This window comes from Rissa tridactyla, chromosome 4 (assembly GCF_028500815.1).
Source record: "Rissa tridactyla isolate bRisTri1 chromosome 4, bRisTri1.patW.cur.20221130, whole genome shotgun sequence".
Taxonomy (NCBI): Eukaryota; Metazoa; Chordata; class Aves; order Charadriiformes; family Laridae; genus Rissa; species Rissa tridactyla.
Genome location: NC_071469.1, coordinates 82,821,527 through 82,842,599, shown reverse-complemented (window position 1 = coordinate 82,842,599; position 21,073 = coordinate 82,821,527). Strand labels below are relative to the sequence as shown.

At 37.0% G+C, this 21,073-nt stretch overlaps 1 protein-coding gene across 1 annotated transcript in view; it reads right to left on the bottom strand.

The window, feature by feature from the left end:
- The window catches only part of TDRD12 (tudor domain containing 12), a 32,865-nt gene extending 15,828 nt beyond the window's left edge, over nt 1–17,037 (bottom strand). Inside the window, exons 1-14 of the mRNA XM_054199931.1 lie at nt 17,017–17,037; nt 15,653–15,814; nt 15,210–15,346; nt 13,654–13,773; nt 12,242–12,297; nt 10,701–10,786; nt 9,457–9,655; nt 8,661–8,737; nt 7,086–7,144; nt 6,276–6,336; nt 5,151–5,255; nt 4,577–4,762; nt 3,755–3,908; nt 1,503–1,630 (exon numbers count right to left, since the gene is read on the bottom strand). Of these exons, the coding sequence (XP_054055906.1) occupies nt 1,503–1,630; nt 3,755–3,908; nt 4,577–4,762; nt 5,151–5,255; nt 6,276–6,336; nt 7,086–7,144; nt 8,661–8,737; nt 9,457–9,655; nt 10,701–10,786; nt 12,242–12,297; nt 13,654–13,773; nt 15,210–15,346; nt 15,653–15,814; nt 17,017–17,037 (1,551 nt within the window). The remainder of the gene's footprint in view (nt 1–1,502; nt 1,631–3,754; nt 3,909–4,576; nt 4,763–5,150; nt 5,256–6,275; nt 6,337–7,085; nt 7,145–8,660; nt 8,738–9,456; nt 9,656–10,700; nt 10,787–12,241; nt 12,298–13,653; nt 13,774–15,209; nt 15,347–15,652; nt 15,815–17,016) is intronic.
- Between the last annotated feature and the right edge of the window lie 4,036 nt (nt 17,038–21,073).

Genomic DNA, 21,073 nt, shown 5'->3' with positions numbered 1-21,073 from the left:
ATTATGGGGGTGACATAAAATCATTTCTAAAAAGCAAAAACCATTAAGACAGAATGACTATATTCCTGATGACATCACCTTACATAAGTGACAAGCAGCCCAGCTGTAGAACAGTGTCTGGATTTCTGGCAAAACACTACCATATTAAGAAGTATTCTAGGGCTCTGACAATTCTAAGAGATCTCTCTCAACGTGACACTAAACTTATCCACAGCAGCAATATTTTTAACAATATAACATTTCTGTAAGATAGTGCTTTAGAAGAGTTGCAATAGTCCAAACATTATCAAATGATCACTTCCATCTGAAAGAATACCTCTTATTTTTTTCTATTCAACACTGACCTTTTGGAGAAGCGGGGAAGATCCTACGGAAATGGCAGATACATGCACAGTATTTTACAAACTGCCTTTCCCACAATCTTCATACGGTATACCTACACTCCAACTCAAGAAATACAGGAACACAACAGAAATAGAAAAAAGGAATGTCCCACTGGATAAGGATAACTTTTCATCTAATTTATGACTTGAGATTTGCTGCTACAAAGGTACATTTAACAGCTTCACAAAGAGCAAACTGGGCAACCTATCTCCATTAAGAAGTCTCTCTAGCTTTTCAGTTAGAAACACAGCCTTTTAGTCTTATCACCAAATTTTAAACAGGTAATAAGTTAATGATTTTAAAATATCTATGACAGTGAGAAATGGTGTGTAAGCTGTTTTTTGCATACTGATGATGTAATATACTGTAATACTAACAGAAATAATCTGTCCTATGAAGCCTCAAAGCAGCAATAAAAAAACCACGGAATTTTCTCAAACTTGAGTTATAAGACATCATTTTAAAAGTGATACAATATATGCATCCTTATCAACATGGAACTTAATGCTGCTCCTCTTCTAAAATTCTCTGGGTTGGGATTAGCTTCTCCTTTTGCTTGCACTGACATTAATGCCCAAGGGAAGTTTTTATGATTGCTTCCAAGACTGTTTGATCACTCACTTCTTCCCCTTCATTCTACAGAGACTGAGGAGCTTAACAATAAAGATGTTTCTTGAACTGAAGCTGTCCAAACAGCACTGGTAAGATGGAAAAGGAAGTTCCTTACAGATAGATGATGGAAGTCTTTAAAGTAGATTAAACTGCTACTATTAAAAAAAAATGCAAGTCCTGGGGAAACCATCCACAGCAAAGGAAGACAGCACAAGGGAGCAGTACAGTAGAACACGACACGACACAGCTCTCCGAATAAAAAAAAGGAAAAAAAAAAAAAAAGGCAGCAGCAGGGGAAGTCAGATTCAATAGATTACAGCTCCACTTTTCCAGTGTTTAATTATGCCAGAAGTACACAGATGTGGGGTTTTTTTAATTCTGATTTCTTCTCAACTCTACCTTAGGGGTTTCAGGAAGGTTGGGTTTTTTTCAGTATGCATCACTGTTTCCAAGACACATGCACAACTGGAATGGCATTTTACCACCTGAACATATAAGCCCCTTACCTGTTCAGTAGCATCAGAGAACAGTACCTCAATCTCATCAAGAACAAGATGGCAAAGTCTACAAAATAATAAACTCTGATGTTCAAACAGTCTCAGGAGGCTATATGGTGTAGTCACGATTACTTCACCTAGAAGTAGGAAGAAAAGACTGTTAACATTACCTTACAACTTGAAAGAATATTAATAAGACCCATACAACATGATAGTTTTACTAAAAAGGCTACATTTGCATTTCAGATGCATCATCTTGAAGTTGGGCCTTGGCTTTGGGTGGTTGTGTTGTTTGTTGTTTTTTTTTTTTTTTTTTTAAACTAGAGAATACTGAACTCCATTTTCTGACTTCTGGTCAACAGTAATTTTTAATTTGCTTGGTTTTTTTTTTTTTTTTTTTTTTTTTTTTTTTTTACCCTGCATGTCTTCAAGACCTGAGTGGGTAAAACTCTGAGCTTTTGAAAGAGTGAAAGGTCTGAACATTAACAAGCTTACAAAGCAGGATGCCATTTCATTTTCCAATAAGGTAACAGAAGTAGAGATAAGAACTTCAGAACTAGATAGACAGAAGATAAATATTTAAATACATGCAAAAGCAGCCTTTAGAAAAGTTCAGTTTTAAAAATAGAATAAAGCACACATTGTAGCTTAGATATCTACATGTGCATCTGCATGTTTGTATGTATAACAATAAAAACACACCAATCTTAATCTGTGCAAATACACCAACAGCTCTACTAATAAAAGATCTGAATTCATCCACCAGGCTCTTAAACTTGAAAGATGGATGTAAGGATATAAACTGCTGAAACAGGAAGTTTTACAAAGTCCTTCATAGTTTTATCTGTATTTCTTGTTTCCTTGGCAAAGAGAGCCACTTTTAAAAATGCAGTTATCAATTAAGGCTTAACAAAAAGACCAAACAAGAATAGTAAAACTAAGTGTTTTAAGTAAATACACTTAAATAGGACAAGTCTCCCAACAGATCTTTTACTACTTCTATGCTTCCTCTTCTCTATGGAGTATTCGCTACACACTACTGAAGTTACGTGCAAAAATTACTTAGAATTTAATGCAACAAGCAAGTTGAAAACCACCATTTAAAAAAGACAAAAACAAACGTTACTTCAAACTAAAATTTAAGTTGGACATTTATGCAACTTTGTCTGCAGAGAACTATTTCCTCCTTTTTAATCCTTCACTTTTCCAATATTTTTTTAAAATTAAGAGAAGAATTGTGTTAAGAGTATATAAGCAGGAAAGCAGCATGAGACATCCCTTAAATATCTGTCAACTTTAAAAAATAAAAACATGTACTTGAAATAATTATATATTTGTTAAAAGTATTTTTAAAGAACATACACATATGCATTACTGTGGTGAGCTGAGTGCAGCCAGCAGCTAAAAGGCACACAGATGCCCACTCACTCCCTCCATCCCTGGTGGGACAGGGGAGAGAATAGGAACTGCCAAAGTGAGAAAACTCAGGGGTCAAAAAAAAGCCAGCGTAGTAAGTGAAGGAGGGAAGGGGGGACAAAGGCAACACTGACAACATCCCCCAAGCAGACTGATACCCAGCCACTCATCGGATCATCCCCACCCCTCAAGTTTCTATTGCCAAGTGTGACGTTATACAATACTGTATGTTACTTTGGTCAGTGTGGCTGACCATACTGTGTCACCTCACAGCTTCTTGCCCACCCACTGCCTACTCACTGGGTGGCAGACTGGGAAAAAGAATTCTTGATGTCATGCAAGTGATGCCCAACACAAGCCAAAACACCAGTGTGTTATCCACACTGTTCCAGTTACAAATCCAAAACACACCACCATACAGACTGTGAAGAGAATTAACTCCATTCCTGACAGACCTAGTACCTCTGTCCAGTGATGCATGCTCACGTATCAAAAAAAAGAGTATTATGAAACCTGGTTCTAAATTAAGACAGTCCATGAGTAATCCTAATTTAGCATAATCTTCAGCAAATCCCTACCACTAATTTGTCTCAAAAATAATTGTTATGGAACTCACAAAAAAGATACTCAACATGTAGATATTTGAATAACTTTAATACCATTTACTGTTAAATCGCACTAATGAAGCTTCATATATCACTACAGTTATAGCATTAAAGAAATAGAATTATCACTTTATAGAACAAAAACTTAATAAGTATAATCTGTTTCTTTCACAATTTCCTGCAACTAAGGCAGTCCGCATCGTTTTCAAGCATAATTAAGAAGACAGAAAGTATTCTTACATCCTCGGATTTTCACACTTCTAGTTTCTTCTTTGTTCTGCCCAAGGATTATCAACATTGGATGAAGCTGTCTGGAGCATCCCTCATATGTTTTCAGTAGCTCAAAAACAAGTTGTGCCTTCTTCCACCCAGGACATAAAATAAGTGCTAGTGGCTAAATAATTACCAAATTTTACATCACAGTATTAGACAAAAGTTCAGAATCTTAAGAATTGTACTACTTCAGCATTTACAGCAAACCCAAAATCTGCAACACAGGCCTTGAAGTACTTCAAAACTGAACCTTTTGGTACTATTATCACCTCCTAAATGCAGATGTTACAGACCCAAGGAACCATACACCAGGTTACCTGGAGACAAAAAGAACGCGTGCTGCAACATACAGTAAAAGCTCCAAAAATTTAACAGAAGCTTACTTGGGGTTGTAACTAGGCAATCTCCAGAGGTCCCTTACAATCTCAATAATTCTAGCTTTCTATGATCTATGCAATTTAGAAAATTAATTACACTATTTAAAACAGCTAATACAAATTTTTATTTAATGACTACATACTATCCCCTTAAAAACAAAGCCACATCAAGTGTCAATGATATGATATTAATCACTTGTCAGATATTACTTGATAAGCAAGTTTTAGACACCCACATTCATGCAGTCCATCTCTGTAAGCCCCTAAGCAGAAGGCTTATATGAACTGGCAAGCAAGATACACTGAGACCGCATTAAATGTATACATTCTAAATATCCACTACCTTTTGGATCATTATTTTACATCTGTCCTTTAGAATAGAAAACTTGTTACTACTCTAATATATACATACTCCATTCCTGTTTGGCAAGCCTTTGTAGCAACTTCCCGACTGCAAAAATGTAAGAACTGGTGGAATATATAAAAAAGGATCATTTCCCTCATACGAGATGACAACTACATCACATCCTCGAGCTACTGGCGGCCAACAGTAGGATTCAGTGAAGCTAGGACCTAAAAATTTTTTCCGAGTAAGCTCCTACAGAAAGGGAAATCAAAGAGTTCCACATGAAAACTGTGTACTTAAACACAATAACAAACCAATACAAAACACAACACTAAGTGATTTAAAAGCTTTTAACCCACTACGTAATAAGTGTCCTTAATGTGCAATATGAAAAAGTTCTTCTGGACTGAAGAATTAAATTATTATGCGAAAATTCAAATCCCATGACTTGTGGCAGTGGTTGATATACCAGAAGAAACGTGTACAATTCTTACAGCTTCTCTCTGAAGCTTATTGAACCACGTGAACAACCTCCTAGACATTCCTCAATCAAAATTAGGTATAATATTTAGTATCAAAAGTTGGGGTACAATACTAGCCTTAAAAAGATACTCAGTGTAATATACTACATTAGCATTACCTTTTTCAGATCATCAGAAAGTGGTGCTGTTTCCAGAACTGACGATGGCTCAATTTTGTTGCTAAGAAAGACAAAGTTTCTTTCTTCACTAAGACTTTGAACACTCTGAAACCATATGACAAATCGGTGATAAAGGCAACATTTACTAAAAGGGTTTTGGCTTACATAAGATTCAAATGCATTCACTGTATCTAAAATATGGTATTTTGATGAAAAATAGCCAAAGAAATTGTAAATATATTTCAGATGACTCATACATACTGCTAAGTTACACAGACCAGTGGTGAGACAAATACTCATTATTAGTATTTCTTAAAGATTTATCAAGACTGTCTTACCACAACTGTCAAACCACTCAAGAGAATGCACTAGATGTTCCGTGTACAGCTAGCACTCAGCTATAAAAAAATCCAAATATAATTTAAGAAGATGACTAGTAAGATTTGCTGTGGCGGACTGGCCTCAGCATACCGCCAAACACCCACGCAGCCACTTGCTCACTCACTTGCCCTTTACAGAAGGATGGGAGAGAAAAACATGGAGAGTGAGTAAGAAGATTCATGGGCCAAAACATACAGGGCTGTTACTTAACAATTACTGATGCAGGCACATCAGACACAACTTTAGGTTAATTTGTTGCCAATTAATATATAGAAGTACTGATTTAGTTACTGGGAAACAAAAACAAAGAAACAAACACTTATACACTCAGCAAAACGCCTTTCCGCCCCCATTACCAGGTTCAACCTCATCCCAAACTCCTCTCCTCTTCCCTTATAATCCACGCAGGTCACACTCAGTCCCAGCGCTGAGGCAATGAGCAGTGCAAGGCAGGGACTGCAGTCAGAACACAAGTCTCCCTCTGTTGTTCCCTCCCTCTCAGTTCTTTCCTCTGATCCACTGTAGGTGCTGCACAGACTGCAGTCCCTCCAAGTATGCCTGCTTTGGCATGGAGCACCTCCTACTCCTCTCACCCTGGCATTGCCTCCGGTTGCAAATGCAGCTGGAATCAGCCCAACCTCCTTCCACAAAGACGATCAACAGCCCCAACACTACTAAACCCTTACATGTACACACCATACAGTGGCACAAGAGAAGTTAAATGGAAATTAATGCTTGAAATACCTGTTGGTCATCTTCAATTATGTGAGTCTTCAGAGGATCACAATTTAAGAACTGTTGAAGCCTCAGAAACATACAAATATTAAATCCAACATAAATGCAAAAGTAAAATATAACTTAGTATTGCCAACAATATTTCTAAAGTGTCATGAAGCAATTCACTTGCAAAATATTTTTGATGTATTACCTATGGCAAGGAGGAAAAATCCTCAAACAAGAAAAAAGAAATCAAAAGGTAATATTTTGAAAATAAAATTTAGTATTAGCTTTTAAGTATCTGAAAATAATCCTAAGGAAAATATTTAAAAAGTTAATTGGTAGGTTCCTCAACTTTAGAAGAAAATCAGACAGGACTGTAGAAAAAAGGTTTCTTAAAGTTTCAAAAAATTAAACAATATATCTTCGCAGCAGTTAGAAAATGACTTAAAAAAACTCCTTGGCATCAACTGACACACAGCACAGTAAAAGCACTGCGCAAAATCAATTCATAGTCATATTTCATTGTTTGAAAACTTTATAAATCACACTAAGAATAAAATAAAGCAACTTAACCTGTTTAGTGTGCAGAAAAAATACTTCCCCATCACATCCTTGTTGTCAAACTACTTTAAAAAAAAAAAAAAATGCTATTTTTACTGTAGTCTGCATAGGTATCAGCAGCTTCAAATTCCCTTCTTCCCCGAAAACATGTGTATGCATAGTCTCTTACCCTCTGTTCTTTTGTCTGCCTAAGAATAGTAACTGGAAACATGCTGCAGCTCCTAATTACCCGGTTACATAACCATTTAAAATATTTAACATGCTGCACCATACCTGTCTGTGTGAACTGCTGTATTTTCCTTGAAAGGCAAACCTGGAATTGCTTTGACAATCTATCAAGAAAAGACAAACGCATTTTTAGCACTAAAATACTGTTCAAGAGCAACATTTTAGAAAAATTATTTCTTTTGTCTACTGAGTTGGAAGCGGTTTTCTTACCTAACTCCATGATTCTACAAATATTCTGGAAAACTTCTGCACAAATTTTAAGTTTGTCTGAATAAGGCAACAATTTTGATGAAACAAACTTCAGAAAACTGTCTAACTTGTTACAGAACAGTATTTTCTTTACTAAGAATCAAGCATGTAACAAAACACCACACAAAAGAAAAATTAGCTCATGGTCATACCTCAAGCTACAGCCATAACTGGGGAGTTGAGCTAGTACGAATACCTACTGAGTAGTTTTTAAATGTCTTCATCTTTAAAACAAAATTAAGAAAAATCATGGAAAGCCTGCACATCACAGGCAGGAGGAAAAACAAAACGTGGCTACCCAGCTGTACAGTTACAGCAACAACGCACATGAACTTAAATTGAACAATACTGCAAATCCTCAAGGGAGTAACCAGTATCAGATACTGGACCCAGAGTGACCCCAAAGATGTCTGGTTCTGAACAGAGGACTTTCTAGCGTTCACCATTACCCACCAGCAATCAACAAGCATGACTTGGTCAAAGACTTGCATCACTCAAGTGGGTGGCAAAGATAATTCAGCTCACTGTTTGCAGAAGGGTATAAAGGTAGTCCCGCTCTGATTCAGTAACAATCTACACTACAATTTTCATAATCATTCTTTCAAAAATATTTTAATAAGGCTTTACAGTTTAAGTTCAGGAGTGGTTATCATCCTTTTAACTCTCATCAGAACTATAAAATACCTTCTGTAAAACTCCCTTTTTGCCCTGACAGAAGTAGTTCCATTGCTATCATAGAAGCAAATTTCTCCTTTAAAGCATCTAGCAGAAGAGGACACAGAACAGCACATAAGGTCTTTAAAAGAACTGAGATTAAATACACTCAGCAGTGATTATTTGCCTAGAATCTATCAGTTCATTTTCCTTCCCTCCCACGGGCATTGTAATGGCTCCAATTGTGCAATTCAGTACACAATTGAATACTCAAGAATAAGCGCCAACCTTTCAAAAATGTTTCAGAAGAGAGTAGCAAGCAAAAAAAGAAAATAGTAAGAAACCACATTAGACATTTAAAGTATTAGGTGACTCAACAAATAAGAAGAGACTCCAATGAATGTTTACCATGGTACAGCATAAGGACTATTTTGTTTTCAGGGAAACATTAAAATTTACATTTTAATATAGTCAGAAAACTGTGTCATGTAGACAGCAGTCATCTTCATAAAACTATAGCAAAGGAGTGCAACAGGAGGCACAACCTTTTCAAGCACTTTAGTGTATTTATCGAGAATTAGCACGGTCCCCCAGATCTGTATTACATCAAAAAACAAGACAGATGACTACACTATTCCTGATCTGTCCTATGTATGTTTGTTCATCTTTGGTGATTTAGTTCATCTTTGACAATTTAATACAAAAACCAATACTTACAGATGCAGTATTTTCATTTAGATCTGTGCTTGACCTTTGGTAAGTCTCTTGAAGGAAAGAACTGGAAACAGCAAGACCTAGAAAGGCAAGTAAAACGTGCAGAAACACATTTCTGATTACCTGAACACATAGAAAGCCAGCACTTTTATTTACAGTGTGTTGCAAGTTACTTGTTTAGTTGCTTGTATAATTTCCTAATGTAAAAAAGAACAACCAAAAACCCAGTTATTTTTATCTAAAGAGCAACCTGGTCTAGTGGGAGGTGTCCCTGCCCACGGCAGGGGAGTTAGAGCTAGCTAAGGTCCCTTTCAACCTAAACCATTCTATAATTCTATAACTATACATGTGAACTGAGTGAACACGGATGGAGGGCAGAAAGTTGTACACTTTTTAAAAGACATACTCTAATCAGGATAAATGAGAAAATTAATGGTAAACGCTAGCTTCAAAAGTACCTCTGTTCAAATAAATCCCTCCAAACTCAAAAAAAACAGTAATGCATCACTGATCAATGCCACAAGTGATGTCAATAATATGTAACACTATGTAAGCATATCAACAAGTGCCTGTGTAACTCACCCTCAGCCTTCATCTTAGTACAAAAAGCTTTATAGTATTCCTGCATCTGATAATTTGATTAGTCTTTGTAAAGTATGATACCGCATTATTGTTTGTAAGGATACCATTTTATCCAATTGTTGGATTCGAACTGAGACAGTAGGTTCATGTTCAATATATTCAATTGAAGACATATGATGCTTTGCATGTATGACTCTTTCTGACACACGATTCCCACCTGTTTCATGATTTGTTGATACCTCCTCCTGAAACAGCACTGGCCTGAAAGTAAGTGCAGGATTAACAATTTTCACTGGAAGACACTCAACATTTAATGACATTTGGTTCTCCTGATAATCTGCAGAACTCCCCATATTCTCTTTAGCTTCCTCAAAACAAGCAAAGTTCTTTGAGACAAGATCGTCATTAACGCATACCTAAAAAAACAACCAGTACGGACCAGCATCAACAAAAAGTAAGCTACACCACTATATAACATACTTGTTTAGAATTTATTTGAAGCTTTAAACAGCAGTAAGACATAAACAGTATCAGTGGATACTTTCTGAAGATTATTAACTCCAGAATAGGAAAAGTCAGTCACAGCTTCCTTTATGTTCTCTAAACAAGTGTTAATTAGTTGTCAATTCCATGCTTCTGCCTGAAATTCCGTGCTCAATTAACTTTTTCTATGAGCCCTAAAAATTTTAGAAAAATTCATTCAGCGTGCATCAAAACCTGGCAGAAAAAAGTAATACTAAACCGAAAACTTCTTAAACTCCACTGTCTGAGATCAGTGATACTATTGCCAATTGGTATTCTGAACTGACAGAATATACTCAAACTAGTCTGTACCTTCAAAGTTATTATCTGAGGCAAAGACCACAGCGCCAGTGCTAAAACTCTGAATAAAACACTCCCAAGTAGAAGCAGCATTCAAATGCATTTATTTGTATCTACCATACAGCTGCGCAAGTCTGACAGTAACTACAGCAGAGATTTAGCACAAGTTACACATCTTGACAAGTGGAACTAGTTGGGGTTCCCGCCCCCCTCCAAAGGTTTGAGGACTCAGTGTTATGCAAAAGCAAGTGTGAATTCCTATTTATTTTTATAATATTATGTAACTGCCTACTGAAACATTAAGTATGATACCACAAAAAGGTGCAAAAGTGCGCTAAATAATTCACATAGTTGTCCATTTGAAGTACTTGCTGGACTTCACTTGCTTGACAATACCTTCCAAAAAGAGGTTCACAAAGACAAACAGGATTTCTGCCTCTTGGAATTCCTCCAGAAGTTTACAAGCAACAGAAAAATAAAACAAACGCCCTAATAAGTATATGATATACAGTTACTACTGTATCTGACAGAAATTACAACTCACTTGCAAGTAATGCTTTTCAGTGTTAAACTAATTGCAAAGTTGTAACTTGCGTATCAAAGTGCATGAACAGGTTTGCAGATATAAAAGTATCTCACCTTTTCATCCTTTATTGTCACATAAAGAAATACATCAAATGTGTTATCTTCTACAGCACATAACTTGACTTTCACTTGGGTAGTTGCTAAATGTAGTAATAAACACAAGTAAAAAGATTAAACCCGTATCAAATTATCAGTGTTTTTCACTTGTACTTTCAGAGATCAACAAAAATAGAAATCACAATTACACATGTAACCTATTTCTTTAGGGAAGTTAGTACAATCATAATAACTTTCAGTGAAATGAGAAAGTAACAAAGCAAAAAAACCTTAAAGTTGCAAAAATGAAATTGTCCTTAGTCTTTGAAGGAAGATTGGGAGCTGAAACAGATTAATGACCTCTCTGCACAAACGAGTCTTAGTTCTACACTAAAAGTCTTAGTTTATCTTTTAGCCTCTGACAACCTGTAGTACAAATGTGTACTTTCCAAACTTGACATTTACTTTTCTTGAAAGAAGATATATTTGCACATTTGTATGGCTTGGTTAGGCCCTTCATTCGAGCAAACATAGCTGATAAAGTCCGTTAGTAAATTCTGAAGCACTTCTGCAGGCACTAATGATGTGCTAACAATTAAAAAAGGTATGTATTACTACTTATGGTACAGTCTGGCAATATCTATGAAATTAAATTCAATGTTATTATTGCTCCCTACTAACCTTTACTTGCATAGTGACACTTAAATGTGTGGCAAAAAAAAATAAAAAAGTAAATCATGAGAAGTGCTATGAACCAGTTAGCGTGTGAAATTATAAGCCTAAAGACTCCTTATTGCTTTTGTAAGCTCATCCTCTCCTCCCCAAACACATTTTATGTGGAGTTTATTATGCTTGTGAGTGAGCAGGTAGGCAGTTTTTTAGGTAGAAGCATTTAAGCAAGATTAGAAAATCTCAGTAAGGAGTTGCTTTTCTAGTAAGACCAAAATCTGTTTCATACCAATACAGAAGGCTTGATATGAAAAAGACTGGATGACTTACTGAAATATGTGAAAGCACAAGAACAGACTGGAGAAAAAGCAGTTCTAGCTTACTGAATAACTACTCGGAGCTCAATCTATTTACTAACAACTACAATAAAGATATACGTCTTCTGAGCTGGTGCTTACATCCTTGTCAAGCAACAACTGAAAGGGTAAACTCATAAGCCAGATCTTGCCAACTCTGTACAAAACTACAAAAATACAGCCGTGATGGCTATTCAAAGGTTTAAGCTAAACACAAAGAAAGGCTCCACTGTTCAAAACAAGTGTTATGTGAGTGCTACCTTATTTAATGTGTCATAGAGCCAGACACCATCTAGTCAGCTATCAAATTTATGCAGCATGGAAGCCCACAGCACTCAAGATGAAGCTCCACAAATATTTTTGCTTTAGTCAGTTCACACATAAAACTTTATGTAGCTCCTTCCTCTTTATTTTTAATCTACAATATTCTTAAATATAATTAAATATATAAACAAAAGTATTACATTTCTCTAACAGTTTATTTTTCCCAAAACAGAAGCCACAAGTATGATTTTGGCAGGGTGTTTTATTTACCTTTAAGAAGGTTTTGAAAATACCAAGTAGCAGCACTATCCCATCTTTTGGCTGGTCTAGGAAAATAAACACAACCAGTTATCCCACAACATCAAAAATTAAAATGGTAATGTTGGAAAAAAATTGTGATGCATATCAAGAAATACTTTCAAGCCACGCCAAATCTTAAGTGCAGCAACTAGACAAATTAGCAGAATCTTGCTACTTAGAATGTAATTTCAGTCTTGATAATATTGTTTCAGCTTATCAGTAAAATAAGCTGATCAAAAATTACTTGATATTGCTTTGTCAAGGTATGATGGCTTACATCCAATATAAAATACAATGGTTAGAAACAAAACAGAATAACCAAAAATAAAGCAAGAGTCCACTTGTGCTTAACAACACAAGCACTTAACAAACACTAAAGTGCTGAAGGCTCCAGTGTCTATAGCAGAAAATTAAGTTCACTCTTTACCATCTTCTGCAACTTTAAGTATAAAATAAACTTTAAGTATAAAATAAAAAAGAATCAAGTGAAGAGCACTAAAAATATGACAACCTACAACTTTTTTGATAATTCACAACGATGGCCCACTTAAGATGTATGCTATTCCTATCCCAACTAACTAGTATTTGTTCTGTCACAATACTAGAAGTCAATTTCTTCTTCCAAACAGGAGTATTAGAAAAGTAAAGTGCTCAACCACATGGAGTTTTGAATATTCTTTACCGACAAATAAATCAAAGTAGCTTTCTGGCTGTGGAGCTGTATTCCCCAGTGATCTAATCACGTCCCTCTCAAGTTGGCAGGATCTTTGACAATAGCATCCTGGAACTCAAGGATACAAAATCATTTCTCTTTACACCCGACCCCAGTGAAAACCTTATTCAAGTCCTTCAAAACTGCGGTGAGAAAAAACTGACATGAATACATGGAAAGCACAACAGAAATCCACAATATGGCAAGAAAAAAGACACGATGGGGAAAACGAAAGCTACCTATAAACAGCTGCAGAACTTCAGTTCACCTAAGCATGAAATTACCACAGGGAAAAAAAAAAAAAGTATCAGGAGTTAAGATGAGCACCTGTAGGAAACAGCACATAAGGACAGATTAGCAAAGAAGTTCAGGTGCTAGGAAGCAAGAAGCACAGCTCTGGGATGACAAAGGGCAAAAACTGCCAGAAACCTGTCTAAACTTCTGAAGGCTTTTAAATAAATATCAAAAGATTCAAACAGGTGAATAATAAAACCCAAATCATTAAGGAAGCAGTTCCACTTAAGACCTGCTCCTCTGAAACAGGAAATCAGATTTGGAAAACTGTTTCTATGTTCTTCTTGAAATATCATCTCTTCTAAAAAAATTTCTACAATAAAACTTCACACTTAAGAAATTTATGAATAGAACACATTTATTAAACTCTACTTACACTATTTTTGCAGTATCTTCACAAAAATCGATACGCAATGTCACTGGCTTTGTGCGATACAGTCTACACTTCTTTGCCCTATATGGGATCTGCATAAATGCTTCCAGTGCAACTCGAATGCTTAAAAACAAAGCAGATTTAATCTTATTTTATTAAGCAGATTTTATTCTCCAGAAGTCATTAGTCTCATACACATCCTTCCATTACCCTGTATCTGACCAGACAGTTCTTCCAGAAGTTTGGCTCCCACTGTGAAACACCATGGAACCATTGCGTTATTTTTCTCTCCAAGAGAGGTACTATCAGGAGCAATTAGTGAACAGATTCGCTCTGGATATCAATACACTTACTATTCACTCGAAATCGTTCTGATCCTTTGCCACTACAGCTTTGTCTTTTCATGATATTTAGCTCTCGTACTACCACATATACCACCTGCCACTGCATATTCTGTTTTGCAATTATTACTTCTGTGTAACAAACCAGGTATGATTAACATCAGCAAGAAGGAAATCTAATAAGTACGCTAATTTGCATTTGTACTCATTTTCCAAAGAAAAAAATAATTATCCTTTACAAAGCTACCACTAGAGTGTTTATCTTCTCCTTAACACTTGCTTTGGTTGGAGACTTTTAATAACCAGCAAGACACCATATATAGCAAGCTTTTAAGATCCACATATTTATTGCATTTGTTCAAATTTTTATTTTACAATTAAAAAGCAGTAAATCACACATTTACTTCTAGTTGAATGTATTTTACACTCAGGGTATTGTCAAGTTGTTTTCCAATACAGTAAAATTAAATTTAAAAACGTTATTTAATTTAATATTTAAAGTATTTTAAATAAGCTTTCTTAATTTTGTGGAATACTACAAAAAACACTTGATAAAGTTTCTCGTACTCGAAGTTGCATGTTTTATTAGAGAAATGAACTTTAAATCTAGCTAAGAGCTGAAACAGTTATTTTTTAAAACATATTTTTCAAGATTTTAGAAATAGTAGGTTTCATAGTGGTTTTATTAAAAACTGGGAACCTGTGAAAGCTCACCTTTTTTTACACCATACTAAGACTGTCAGCTCTTAGTAACCTAAACAAGCTAGTAATTTGCAGTGGGGAAAAAAACACACATTTTTGTGTCTAGGTGTCAAAAGCTGGTTCAGCAAGCGAAGCCTGCTTCCATGTACACTTTGTGAATAATCTTCACTGCTTGTAATTTTTTTAATATATAACCAATTAATAAGGGAGGAAAGTATATATGTTAACTGCCAATCATGTATTTCAGACATAAACTGCCATTACTTCAATTTCAAATCTTTAAAGACCCAAAACCTACAATATAAAGCATCTTTAAAAATTCACAAAACAAAGACTGGTTTGTATCAATACTTGGAAGGGCCTATCACATGGCTAGCAGTTTCTTGTGGACCTAATCCACACCTTGATTAAAATAAATCCTTGCCACTATCAATCTAAATAAATGTTAATAGTATTTGTATGCATTAGCTAACAAATACATTTCAGTGACAGCCTCAAAAAAACTCAAACACTTACTTCTTTGATTTAACAAAAATGTATTTGGCATAATCCAGAAGAAAACATTCTGTTTGATAATCATCTGTACAGTACATGATTGACTTAATAACCGCTCTACACCAGCATCTGAGTTCCTCACTGAAAACCACACAAATCTGAAAAAGAAAGAAAAAGACCACAGGTTCTTATAAATGGAGCAAATTACATTCAAAGTCTTTTTCAGAGGCAAGAATACAGTATTTACTACACAGCCCTCAATTTTCTTTTTAAAATGCAAGTGTTGCAACTTACGTAGTTATGAAGTTTACAGATACTATACAGATAACCCATAGAGAAGCCATTATCTACTTTTATACATAGCAATATTAAAAAGAAGATTAATGCGTATCTTGGATACTTCACCCCCAAATCAATGCAAATAACAGATTATTTCTATCTACACAACATAGCAATGATTTTACCTGGCCTTCTTTTACCATTAGTGGTTTTACTTCATCTGCATCTTTGTAAGATTTGTCATAGAACTGATTCATTTCAGCATTCAGGTTTTTATATTCTGTTTCATCGACTATGTAAGGCTCACATCCTTTCATAGTAACCCAAAAGCAACCTGGATCTTCAATCTGGGGCAAGGAGTAGATAACAATAACAAATACTATTAACTCCTGCTGAAGTGATAGGATGTTTTTAAGAACATCTGAGGAGCAAATGTAAAAATAAAACTTAAAATCTTTAACAAGGCACCTTAAAAATTTTGGGGACTGCTACTTAGCATACAGAATGTTAACAAGTAAAACACCTTTCAACTTCAGACCATTAGTTCGTTAAATGACTTGCAAGTTTCTTTCCCACTGCAGGTAGTAGCAGGTAGTAGGTATCAGCATTATCTAAAAAGTTGGTTAAACCAAACAGTGGGTAAAGTGCAAAAACATCAAGACTTTTACTTCCATATTCAAGATGTATAAAAAAAACCAAAACACACAACAAACCCAACAATGGGCTTTTCTTCATGCTCGGGAGAGTTTACAAAACAGTTTCTTTAAAATGGAGTCACAGCTTTCTGCTCAGCCTTTGCAAACCCTTATATCCCAGTCTTTGGGCTGATCTGGGTCCCTGATTGTTGTGGGTTAATCCCAGTAGGTAGCTAAACACCGCACAGCTGCTCCCTCACTCCCCTGCTGAGGGATGACTGAAACAGCTGGAAGGGTGAAAGTGAGAAAACTCACAGGCTGATACAAAAACAGCTGAAGGGGTAAAATAAAAGTTGTGCATGCAAACAAAGCAAAATAAGGAATGCATTCACTGTTTCCCATTGGCAGGCAGGTGTTTAGCCATTTCTAGGAAAACGGGGCTTCATCACGTGTAATGCTTACTTGGGAAGACAAATTCAATAACCTCAGATGTTCTTCTTTCCTGATCCTTCCCTACAGCTCTTATTGCTGAGCACGATATAATTTGGTATGGAATATCCTTTTGATCAGTTGGGGTCAGCTACCCTATCTGTATTCTAGGAAAATGATATTTTCCATGATCTCTTGTGGAATTCGTTAGAATCTAGTATTATACCACACCCTATTAAAAGATTATATTGTGCATCTTCAATTTTAGATTTTAACTGCATCCCTACTGACCTCTTTTGAGATGAGACCAATATAAATACTTAACAAAAGTGACAAAACATATAATCCATATATGACCTCACACGTACAAGAAATTACTGCTGAATGCAAATAGAAGCATCATCTTATTTGTTAATCTGACTTCCATAGTTGCATTAAAGGAAACAAACACCAATCCTTTAGACTTTAAAAAAACACCAGCATACCTCTAATACCAAGACTTCCATGTTTCTCAGCTAGTGTCTTCCTCAACACTACTGTAAAAGAACAACAAACATTTGATGAACCATTTTTGAAGCCACGACTTATTTTGAAGCATATCTAAAGAGCACACACCTAAAGCAAGCCTCCAGATTTTTGCTACTAGTCTCAGGAGTATTAGTCTAGGCAACCGATTTACACTGATCAAATGGTTCAAACTAGCCTTCTTAATGATGCACTGTGTTAAAGCCTAATTAAGATTTGCCATTCATACTTACTTACATACAACCACATCAATTTTTAGTATACCAAAACATACCCATTACCCTCGACCCGCTTTCGGTATATAGCCAATTATCTTACATTCAAAGGTCAACAGACAGAGCCTGACTGAACACAAGGGCTGCTGCAATTTATCTACATGACCAAAAGGACAGAAACACCAGAGGAAAATGCTTACATCATTAAGAAAACCAAACCAAACAAACACAAAAAAACACACAAAAAACTTGTAACACAGAAGAAGCATCCCAACATTAGCAAACAATTTTAAGATAACAGAGATTTTTACCAGTACCTGCAACGGTACATACCATACCTAAGAACTACAATGGAATAAGCAGCTACCTACAGACTGAAGTAACTGGCATTTCATTTTTGGCACAAACCAGCACACCACAATATCATCACTACAGTGTCCAGTTTACCACTTAAAAACAATTCACACTGGAAACAGGTGCCTAATAAAATGCTTCAGGAGAGGAAAAAAACCTTCCAAACCTATCACACTAAGTAAGAAGCAACACAGCTACTCTGTAGTCACAATTAGCAACATGCTTTGCTAAGAGATGGTACTAATTATTCCCAGTCTGACACTACAATGAAACAGCTGAAACTATTTTAGAAGCTTTACCTAAGCTTCCATATGATACAAGCATACCATCCAGGTTACACGTAAGTCTCTAACACTGCACTATAATATACTGTAACATGAAATACACAGGGCTGCCTCAGAAACAGGAAGAAATACACACATTTATTTCAGGAATACCATGTGAGAGACATAAATAGCATCTCCTAAACTCTCAGTTTTAGAGGGGCAAAACCAGTAAGTGACCTATCAAAAGTATAAAGCACACCCATGTAAAAGGCAAGCTCTCCTAATCTATTGCTAATAAAAACTTACCCACTTTGTTATTAAGAACATAAATGTTTGCTCAAATCCCATACCCCAATACCAAGCATATTTATCTTGTAAAGATACAAGAGGTCACTAAATCCCTCACCCCAAGAGAAGAAGGTAAAAGAACGCCTCTCCAGCAACACAAGTCATAGAATCGTCTAGGTTGGAACGGACCTTTAAGATCAAGTCTAACCATCAACCTAACACTGACAAAAACCATCATTACACCATGTCGCTCAGCACTATGTTTACACATCTTTTAAATACCTCCAGGGATGGTGATTCCACCACTTCCCTGGGCAGCCTGTTCCAATATTTGATAACCCTTTCAGTGAAGGGATTTTTCCTAATGCCCAACCTAAACCTCCCCGGCGTAACTTGTGGCCGTTTCCTCTTGTTGTATCACTTGTTACTTTGGAGAAGAGACTGACACCCCCTTGCTACACCGTCCTTTCAGGGAGTTGTAGAGAGTGAGAAGGTCTCCCCTCAGCCTCCTTTTCTCTAGGTGGCTGAACACCCCCAGCCGCTCCTCACAAGACTTGTGCTTCCGACCCCTTACCAGCTCTGTTACCCTTCTCCAGACTCGCTCAAGAATCTCATTGTCTTTCTTGTCGTGAGGGGCCCAAAACTGCACACAGCATTCTGATACAAACGCTCCTAGAAAAAAAGCAACCAACTCGCTGTCCCAGCTTCCCTCCCTGTAGTCACTCTTACTCCATCTAAAAAATCCCACATCTAAGAGGCACTACATATGGTAAGCACAATAAAAGCTGAAAGACTATTAAGAAACAATGCTTGCTTTATTTCTATCTCACCTCCCCTTAGCTACCCACACCATCTTCCACCTCACCTTACCTTACCTACCCACACCATCTTCCACCTCACCTTACCTTACCTACCCACACCATCTTCCACCTCACCTCCCCTTACCTACCCACTCCATCTTCCACCTCCCCTTACCTACCCACTCCATCTTCCACCTCCCCTTACCTACCCACACCATCTTCCACCTCCCCTTACCTTACCTACCCACACCATCTTCCACCTCACCTTACCTACCCACTCCATCTTCCACCTCACCACCACCTTCCTTCACGCTATGCCTTAGTTGCAGACTGCTCCTAGTGAAAACAACCCCTCTAACCTCAGTCACCAACACCATCATCGCCATAAACGTCCAATTACAGACCCACACCAACCCCCTGCCGCTCTCCTCAGAAGCTTCTAGAAGCAGCCGTCCCTCCCGCCCTCCGCGGGAGTCCCACCCCTCCCGGAGCGCACGCGCAGGCGGGGGAGCGCGTGCAGTTCCCCGCTGAGGCGGTAGAGCAGGGTCGGAGTGTAGCGGTGTCGGGTTCTCGGCTCTTTACGTGTATCGTTGTGGCAAATGAGGCGTAAGTGCAAGTCTTACTGTTCCTCTCTGCCTGCCGCCGCCGGCGGAGGGGGGAAGGGGCCGGCCCTTCAGCGGCGGTGCTTTCCCGAGGCCCGGCCGCCTCCAGCCCGGTGAGGCGATGGCAGCCAGGGCTTCTGCCCCAGGTGTTTTCCCCTGAGGCCCCAAAGTCTGGAATGGAGCGTGTCCTGGGAAGGTGTGTAGGATTAGGTAGATGTGGGGAGAAAGAGCGCCTGGGGCTGTTGGAGAGTGGCTGTGCTATTGAAATAGATACATGTCTGCGACAGAAAATGGCTGTTGTAAATGTCCCTTAGCGTTTAGGCCTTAAAACAGTACTTCCCTTTTGCATCTCGAGCTCTGTGATAAAACAGCTATTTTTTTTTCTTCTTTTAATTCACCCTGTTGTATACTACCCTTTCCATTCAAGCTTAAAAAAAAAAAAAAAAAGTGTTTCAGGCTTTATTTAGTTTTGTGCAAGGCTGCATAGACTGGGTGCCAGCCCAAGAGAAGGGGGATGAGGCTTGCAGCTGGGAAATACAACCCGCCTCTTCCGGCAGAAGCCCATACTTGGAGGGGTTCAGTATTTTGAAACAACAGCTTTAATCATCACTATTTTAAACTTAATATTAAAAGTTATTTACTGTATGCATATTCTAAGCCATTTATGCTTACATTTAGCGATTGTCATTATTCTGTACAAACAGTATATTTTTGTTAACTTTTTTTGTCCATTCTTGTTACTTTTTTGTCCTTTGGCCTTCAAGCTCCCTCTACTGGACCATTTTACTTCTGTGGGTGGGGGAAAAAAGTTTTAAAAGACAAAGATGCAGAGGCAGACTTTACTTAAGATACCGATTTGGTATTGAATTAACTGGTTTTGACACACAGCAAAACTTGTACTAGAAAGGCATAATGTGGCATAATGTAGAGCAACATGCAGGTATGTAAAAACTTCTGTAAGAATCTAACCTGTCTCTAGGTTGCCAAATCATTTCTTGTTAGATTTATGTTTCTTCTCATTGTAACTTGTAAAATAGCCTAGCAATTGCTCAGAGGACTTACTTTGCCCATTCAGAATAAATAACTGAATCATTTTTAAGTCAAGATATTTGTTACTATAGATACCACAAATATGATCATAACTATGCCTTTACGTCTTGTCTTCCTAGTGGCCAGTGTTAATCTCAAAAAGCTAAAAAAGATGTAAAACAGCAATACAGGGTACTTTCTTTGTTTCCTCTATTCTACATTTTCTTAATTTTCCTGTTGTCTTCATCTTCAGCAGAGTTAGCCTGAATGTTCTGAAAGAAATATACTGTATAATATACAGTATATAATACATATACTGTTTGATGTGATCCATGTTTAGCAGAGGAATACAAATTTCAGCAAGGTCTCCCAAACCAACAACAGTCTAAGCATGTTCTGAGAAGAGAAGGACACGCTTCCCCCCCCACCCCCCAGTCCAAATGAATGCTACAGACCAATTCAG